The sequence below is a fragment of the Halichoerus grypus genome, chromosome 10 (genome assembly GCF_964656455.1).
Source record: "Halichoerus grypus chromosome 10, mHalGry1.hap1.1, whole genome shotgun sequence".
In the NCBI taxonomy this organism is placed as follows: domain Eukaryota; kingdom Metazoa; phylum Chordata; class Mammalia; order Carnivora; family Phocidae; genus Halichoerus; species Halichoerus grypus.
Window position 1 is genome coordinate 28,770,952 of NC_135721.1, and position 8,956 is coordinate 28,779,907.

The window sequence follows — 8,956 nt, forward strand, 5'->3', positions numbered from 1 at the left end:
TGGTTGGCTCTTCTCCTTGGCAAATCTAAACAAGAAACATGATATGGTCTTTGACAATCATCAGCCGATGATGCAGACTCTTGGAATCTCTCCTATATGGTTTCATGCCCCATGATCCCCATCTTCCGGTTTTCTTGCTAATCTACATGGTTACAGCTTGCGGGCAGCTAGCACTTGGTCAATGAACGTGTTTTGTTGCATGAACTTTAGTTTGAGCTTGAAAAAGTTTGTGAAGAACAACCAATGTAGCCAATAAGATGATCAAGACACATTAAGCTATCAGTTAATTAGTGAAAAAGAGTATGAATAGGATGGCCTTAGAATCCAATACCAAAATATTAGAATAGTCTTTAAGTTCAAACGATAAATAGAAGGAGGTGCCAATTTAAAATCCATAGTAAATTTATGGATGTCAATGTGATGAGGGTAATACTCGTGGGGGGAAGGCTTCAAAGGGCAGCATATATGGGCAGTATTGCAAAGAAGGCTTGGAGAGGAAGTCATATATTCTGACAGATGCAGAAAAAGGAGAAGAATGGGGGTTTGAAGAGTTTCATTATCTTTTGAGTGCATAGGACCTTGGTAATCCCCCAATAAATCTATGGGCTGGGACAGTGTGAGCGTGTGGAAGCTCACTCTCACTGGGGAGCAGAATGGAGGTGGCTACCTTCTCATTTGAGTAAGTGGAAAGTTTTGATATTACTTATTTTAATTGCCACTAGTCAGTGCTAACAAAATGTTGTTAAGATCTTCTAAGAACATTATGATAATTAAAAAAAATGTAAATGCTAGAATTGGTAACATAATCATTTCACAACATTCCATGGTCAAACAAACAAATGCTTGTTGTTTATAGGTGATGTCAAAATGGCATTTGGTCTGAGAACATATAATAATACCTGGGGCCTGAATAAACAATTAATGTTATTTCTGTTTAGGCTAAAATATGTTAGGATGAGCTGACCGCTGTAACAAACAAGCCCCAAATCTCAGTGACTTCTCACAGTAAATATTCATTTCTCCCTAACATCACCATCCACTGAGACTTCAGTGAGGTCTATGTATGTGAATGTGTCTGTATGTAGGAGGTCAGCTTCAGATAGCCATTGAGGGATCCAGGTTCTGTCCATTTAGTGGTTCCAAATTCGTCTAGTGCCTCAGGTCCTCCATGGTATGCTTTGCAGCCAGCCAACAGAGAGAGAATAAAAGAAATATGCAGGATTGTGGAGAGTTTTAGAGGCCAGCCTAGACAAGATCCTCATCCACATTTTCATCCACATTCCATGGCCCCATCTAACCTCAAGGAAGATGGTAAGTGTTGCCTAGTTTTGTGTCCAGAATGAAAAGAAGGGGGTGCCTGGGTGGCTCAGTTGGTTAAGCGACTGCCTTCGGCTCAGGTCATGATCCTGGAGTCCCTGGATCGAGTCCCGCATCGGGCTCCCTGCTTGGCAGGGAGTCGGCTTCTCCCTCTGACCCTTCCCCCTCTCATGTACTCGCTCTCTCTCATTCTCTCTCTCTCAAATAAATAAATAAAATCTTTAAAAAAAAAAAAAAAGAATGAAAAGAAGGAACATAGAAATTGGTAAGCACTACCATTTCCCCCAGAAAACAGGTAATAAATTCTATTTCAATGACAAAACATCTGTATGATATATAGGATATGAATATAAAAATACCAGTATTCTGATGAACATTATCATGTCAGAATTTACAATTCAAATAAATGATGTCTCCTTGTCAGCAGTTTCTTGGAAAAGCTGAATGCTGGTTTCATGGAAACCACCAATGCCTACCATCTTTTTTATTGAGATATAATTGACATATAACATTTATTAGTTTCAGAGGTATAAAATAATGATTTGATATTTGTATATATTGTGAAATGAGCACCATTTTTTAAACTTTTTTAGAACATATTTTTTCTGGAACATGTGTTGGTTCTTTTAAATATTCCCAACAAATATCCATCCTTTGAGGATGAATTTGCTAGAGATTAATAAAAATTAATTTCGAGCCAAGTCTGGTGAATGAAGAAGGTAATCTACTTGAGTTATAATATGTCGAATCATATATGATGGTTAAACAATGAAGCATATTTTCCCATGGGACTACACAAGGCAATTCCAAAGTAAACATTATAGGAATGATTTGAGCACTTTCACTAAGTGTTTGAGGGAGTGTGCAGATAAAAGTTTCTGGAAGGCAATCTGGCAGTGTCAAAAATAGGCATACTTTTGACCCACAATTAGCAATTCCACTTTAGGAATTTACTAAAGGAAGTCAATGGACAGATGTTTGAAGATTTTGCTAAATGGGAATGTACTGCAGCTTTGTTTATGACAGTGAAAATATAAAGCAAACAAAAAACCCTTAAAGATATATTAATATGGCATTATTAAATATAATATGGTATACCCATGCAATGTAATAATATTCAGTAGTAATAAAAAGGATATAGTTTTTATCCTAAAGATCAATATGCCATGTATAGATATAAGTGAAAAAGCATTTATAAACTACGATGCGTATCCCATTTTATATTTCATACTTTAAAGGGGAAAATAAGCCTTCAAGGATGTATAAGAAATGTCATTAATGGTTAATATTTCAATGATGGAATTATAGGTGATATTTTATTTCTTTTTTTTTTTTTAACTTGCTTGTATTTTCTCATGTCGCCCCAACCCCCATGAGCATGTATTTGTGGAGAATATTTAAAAAAAAAAAGAAGTAGTAGTGTATAACATGGATTCTGGAGCCATACTGCCTGTGTTTGAATCCCAAATTTTCCTTTCAAATAGGTGTGACATTGGGCATATTATTTAACCTTTCTGTGTCTCTGGTTCCCCACCTATAAAATGCAGGTAATTGTGTACCTATTTCAACAGGCTCTAGTGAAGACTAGTCATGATAATATACTCAGGTAATAAGCAAATATACACATTGTAAATACTTCATAAATATTTCTTATTCAATAATTAGGAAAACAATGAAGCTATTTCTATTCTGAGAAAAGCACTAATGGCTATTTTAACTTTTCATATGCAAATTAACAAAGAAGGCAAGATCTTGTGGTAGATGTTAATTTTAAGGTGGGTCCACAAAAAACAATAAAACTGAAAAGAAAAGCAATTTACCCTTCCCAACTTCCTGCCCGAGACAGTGATATATGCAGGCTCCGAAGGTATAATAGGACTGGTTTCCAGACTCAATAGGCATCCACAGAGTTCTAAGACCTCGCAAGCCACACAGCCTTCTGTGCCTCAGATTCCTTAACTATAAAGTGGAGACAGCATTTAGGCACTGGAGGTAATATAAGGCTATTCTGTACATTAATTAAAATAACCCTTGTGAAGAGCTTATTAGCAGGCACTCTACAAAGGTTAGCTATTACTATTATTATCATTATTATTAATGATATACCCTTTGAAATATTATTAATGAACTAACCTTTAAAATAAGACTGGAATAGGTCCAAGAAAATATTACAAAGGCTACAACCCCAGGGCTAGACAGACTGCCAAAGTGGGACCAACAGAAAGATCCATAAGAAGGGCGGGGGGAAGGTGAATGCCTGGTCAGGTAGATGCTGCACAGCAAGAGGTACTGGGATATCACATAGCAGGGATTCTCGCTCCAGCCTAAAACTTGAGGAGACACTCAATGAGAAGGACTCCAAAAATAACAATAGACAATGAGAAGGACTCCAAAAATAATATAAAAGGAGAACAACCATTTTATCCATATTATACCCTGTGTGGTTGGTATTCAAATTTGTCTCCATCTTACAACGGAGAAACCGATTCAGAAAGGATAAATACCTTGTTCAAACATATGTAAACAGCGAGAGAGAGAACCTGTGTTGTGCATGTGCCTTCCTGTGTTCTAATACGTCCAGAGTAGCTGCCGTACACAAGCAGGGTAGATAAGACAGGAACTGCCTCAGTAAAATTAGGTACTAGGTGGTGATAATCTAGCCCAACTACCAGATCCTGAGCCCAAGATCAGATGGCTGAACCTCCAAACCGGGGGTTTCCCTGCCACTGACAGGGTCCAAGCCCAAGGTGAGCCCAGCTGAGGTTGGCAAGAGCCATGGGAGGGAAGAGGGGAAAAGAGCATTTTTCTTGTCCTGGTTTCTTCATAGATCTTTCTACTAGGTATGCAACATCTTTAGAAAACAATGAGACTTTTTCTCTGGTGCAATTCAGTTTTAAGTGTGTTTTTCAGACTCAAAAGGCAACTCCTACATTTTTCTTTTCGTTTCCGGAAAACACAAACATCTCAGAGTGTGACTAGAGTGGAGAGGTTGAACTAGGCACCGTACCAAGGAGGAGGGCTCTAATACCACTGGTCTGTCTATTGCTCTCTTATTTCCACTTTCTGCTAGGTCCCCAGCTGAGCATTTGATTTTTAGACATTTTCAACAATTTAGCAAACCCCTCCCATCCAACCCCCCCAATGGCCAATAGAGGGCGGACTGTCTCTTCTTCCAGACCTCCATCAGAAGTATAGTCTAACTCCCTTTCCTTTTAGACCTGTGGGATTTGGTTTCATGCACTAGCCCCCCTCCCCAATTTGGAAGACTCCTTCGTGTCCAACCACCCTTTCAAAGGCTTATTTTAGAGGCATTTACTAAAACCAAGAGAGAAAGGCTGCAGACAAGAATGTTCATATATCTTTTTACCTATAATTCTTCCCTCTCTTTATCAACTCATTCAGGCGTGCGTACATTCTTACGAGTCATGTGCCCTCCCCCCCAATAAGCTGACAATTTAATGGAGTCCAGACCTATTTAGAGAAAGTTTTATAACATATCATGATGAATGCTACAAGCAGAGGTAGTTACAAAATGCTATAGAATAGATCAGGGAATAAGCTCAAGAGACTTCCCAGAGAAGGCATTAGACCATATTCCATGTATGACTCTATCTCTTTCATTTGTATAGAACTTCCAGGGTCTATGTTATCCCTCAGTCTACTTTCTCCCTTGACCCCCAATTGTCACCATGTTGGGCCCACCTATCCTTTCTTCTGTATCTTTACTCTGGTCTCTAAAGATCAGGGAATCCTTTTGTTTGAGCCTCAATCTCAGCCTTGGCTTCTGGCCACCTAAGAGTCCCTCCTGGATCCCAGGGAAGAAACTGCTATTTCATAACTGAGCTCCTAGTTCACACACTGGCTGCAGATAAGTTGCCAGGCCCTTGCTGGCTGCTTATTTATTACTAGTTACAGGCCTCACGTAACTCTTCCTGTTTTCTCCTTTGCTTCTCTATGAATTCTACAGCACAGGACCCTATATAAGTTGAATTTTCTAAGTTGATATATCCATCTTAGTCTTAGGAATCTCTCCCGTCCTTTCTAAGGTTAACTTGAATTCCCATGAGAAGTCAGCCTTTATCGCCTTGCGTTTGTCTACCTTCCACCGGAATCCCAGGAAAGATGGATGGTGACCTCCATATTGTTCCTTGCCTGTGTTCAATCTCTAGCTTTCCCTAACCCTTAATATATTGCCTTAAAAAAATAAAAAACGTGGGGCGCCTGGGTGGCTCAGTTGGTTAAGCGACTGCCTTCGGCTCAGGTCATGATCCTGGAGTCCCTGGATCGAGTCCCGCATCGGGCTCCCTGCTCGGCGGGGAGCCTGCTTCTCCCTCTGACCCTCCCCCCCTCATGTGCTCTCTCTCTCCCATTCTCTCTGTCTCAAATAAATAAATAAAATCTTTAAAAATAAATAAATAAAAAATAAATAAAAATAAAAAACGCAAACACAAAAGTAGGACCATGAGAATGATTATTCTTATTTTTTCAATTGACAGTGGCTTTCTCACTCCTGCATTTTTTTTCCACCACCTGACCTTGGCTTTTCCTGTTGAGTCCTACAATGTTATCTGCTACATTTTAATAATGTCTTTATACTTGCATTTGAACAGAAATATAGATAACCTCTCTGCAAGAGTGGCAAAGGCCTTTTAACACAGCACAATGATGACAGTTTGTTGGCAAATCCCACAGCAAAGTGCTGGTGCCTTGTTGGGATACAAGCAACAGTCATGTTTAACAGTGTGGTGTGTTTTTATCTTTCTTGAATTCTGCTAACAGAAAATCGAGCATATTTCAGTTTCACTAATAGTTGTAATTGCAGAACCTCAGGATATGAGGTCTTTTCAGAGGGCATCTAACCTGACCTACACAACTACAGGAATTGTCTCTACAACATCTTTGGAACTAGTCATCCCAACAGCTCTTTAGACCCTTCTAGAAAATGGGATGCTCATTCCCCCTTTCTATTGTTGAAAATCTTCTGTCACCCACTGATAATCAGTTATAGTTAATGAGTCTCTTCCTCTCCTCAGGACAAAGAAATACGATTGGAGAAACATTTAGTTTTCTGATGCCAGTGACTGGGGAATATTCCAGTCATAACTCTGGCTTTTTGGTTCAGAATTGGAGTGGTTAAATCCAAAATATTTATGGTAAGTATAAATTTGTTCCGAAAACAGAGGATTTCAAAGGCATCTTTGTTTTCTTTCTCCTTAGAATTCTGTGCTATTAACTTTTGGTTCATTAGTCACGATTTTCAGGATCCACTTGGCTGCCACCTTTCTGGAGCCAGACTCTTCTGGATCAGAAGGTCCGCTGCCCATTCCCACCTCACACCTGCCACAGGACTTGATTCTTTCACACACACCCCCCCACACACGGATGCAAGTCACCTTTTGTTAATTCACGAATTTTATTGACCTTGGTACATATCCTGTGAATGGTGGGTCATTACAGAGCCTGTCATTTCCAGAACGTTTTCTGACAGTCACAGAAGAGAAACAATCTCCGCACAACGCATTTTGCATCACTTCACTTACTTCTTCACTAGGGTTTTCACAAATAACATTTGTCACGCATCTTCTTTATTAATATATTTACAATAAACAAGTAAACGGGGGGGGGGGAAGAAGGAAACCCATCACTTCTGTCCAGGAGCTTGGGAAAGAACAGGGCAATGTCAGATGACATTAATGATGCATGAGAAACACGGGTCCAATCATGTCAAGACTTGTAGTAATCCAGTATTTGGCCTTACTCAAGGGAGAGAAATTCAGCTCTGCTACTTTCCATTCACCCCCTCCCATAACATAGCACCTTGGCACAGACGGCAGAGCGACCAGCCACACAGGATGTGGACAGTTAAAATTCAACTCGAGCTACAGCAATCCTCAACCGTCCTCCCCACCCCCTGCGGAATATTTACCTAGACCGTTTAAAGCACTTAATTAATTCACCACTAGCTTCGCTGGAGGCGTCTCGAGCTTCCCGAGACTCCATTACATAGTATCTTTCACAAAGTCTATCCCCAGCTCGAGTGGAAGATGGATTCTCATCCATTTGCGGAGGCTTCCGTGCATTCGCTTCCCTTTGGATCCGGCGGGTGCCCCAGCCAAGGCTGCAGCAACCCCCTCGGCCCCGAGCTTCGGCGGTCCCCGCCACACTCCGAACTCAAAGCCGGCCCAGGAGGGGCAGCCGGCTCGCCCTCGGGGCGCCCAGGCCACAGCCACGGTGGCCGCGGAGCCTGCGGACGCCCGGCACGCCGCGCCTCTCGCTGCCCGCCGTGTGCGCCCCGAGCCCGAGCCGCAGCGCGCCCGCGGAGCCCCGGCGAGGGAGGCGCGCGAAGGCTCGGCCGGAGGGCCGGCTCGGCTCGCCGGGCTCCAGCCGGAGGAGCCGGAGGGGGAGGAGGAAGAGGAGGCGGAGGAGGAGGAGGAGGAGGCGTGTGAGGGAGGAAGGGCCCGGCAGCCCGCGAGGGAGGGCGGGGGAGGGGGCCGGCCGGGCCGGGAGGGGTGGGGGGGCAGCCAATGAGCGGCGCGCGGGGGGGGGGGCGAGGTCTGGGGGATGAGGTAGGATGGGGGAGGGCGCAGCCCGAGCGGCGGAGGCTCGAGCCATAAACAAGCGCCCGGAGGAGCCGCGCAGGAGTGAGGCGAGCGGGGCGCGCGGAGCGGACGCCGCGGACCTTCTGCTGCGCCACCGCCCCCACTCGGCGGCTCGGGAGGCGGGGACCGGCCCGGAGGCTGCGCCGCCGCCACCACCGCCGCGGGGCCGGCCGACCCGGAGGAGGAGAGGGAAGAGGCGCCGCCAGCCGGGGCTGGAGCCCAGCGCAGCCGCCGCCGCCGCCGCCGCCAGAAGTTTGGGTTGAACCGGAGCTGCCGGGAGGAAACTTTTTTTCTTTTTTCCCCCTCCCTCCCGGGAGGAGGAGGAGGAGGGGAAGCCACCGCTGGCGCCAACGCTAGTGGGCTCGGGGTCGGCGCGGCCCGCAGCGGGGGGCGGGGGCCTCGCCCCGCGAGGGGAGGCGCGCCCCGGGGGCCCCGAGGGGGGCGGCGAGGACCGCGGGCTGCGGGTGCGGCGGCGGCGGCGCGTGTGCCCCGCGCAGGGGAGGACGCCCGCCCCGCTCCCGGCCCGGCTGCGAGGAGGAGGCGGCGGCGGCGCAGGAGGATGTACTTGGTGGCGGGGGGCAGGGGGCTGGCCGGCTGCGGGCACCTCCTGGTCTGGCTGCTGGGGCTGCTGCTGCTGCTGGCGCGCTCCGGCACCCGGGCGCTGGTCTGCCTGCCCTGCGACGAGTCCAAGTGCGAAGAGCCCAGGAGCTGCCCCGGGAGCATCGTGCAGGGCGTCTGCGGCTGCTGCTACATGTGCGCCCGCCAGAGGAACGAGAGCTGCGGCGGCGCCTACGGGCTCCACGGAGCCTGCGACCGGGGGCTGCGCTGTGTCATCCGCCCCCCGCTCAATGGCGACTCCATCACCGAGTACGAAGTGGGCGTATGCGAAGGTACGGCCGCCCGCCGCGGGCCCCCTCCCACCTGGCTGCGCCGAACAAAGTTTGGCGGAGACTTTCCCGAGAAGAGAGGGCTCCGCGGGAGGAGGGGGCCGCCGCCCCCGGGAGAGGGCCCCCCCCGTCCCCTGGTTCCCGCTCGCCCGC

The 8,956-nt window shown here is 46.3% G+C and overlaps 1 protein-coding gene across 6 annotated transcripts in view; it reads left to right on the forward strand.

Moving 5' to 3' along the window:
- Positions 1–7,975: 7,975 nt before the first annotated feature.
- The window catches only part of CRIM1 (cysteine rich transmembrane BMP regulator 1), a 183,664-nt gene continuing 182,683 nt past the window's right edge, over positions 7,976–8,956 (forward strand). For 5 of the 6 annotated variants that reach the window (XM_078056175.1, XM_078056174.1, XM_078056178.1 and 2 more), the window contains exon 1: positions 8,343–8,806. In XM_078056175.1, the coding sequence (XP_077912301.1) occupies positions 8,476–8,806 (331 nt within the window). In that variant the 5' untranslated portion in view covers positions 8,343–8,475. Of the gene's footprint in view, positions 8,807–8,956 lie in introns of all 6 variants that reach the window. The other variant, XM_078056176.1, reaches the window with a different exon arrangement.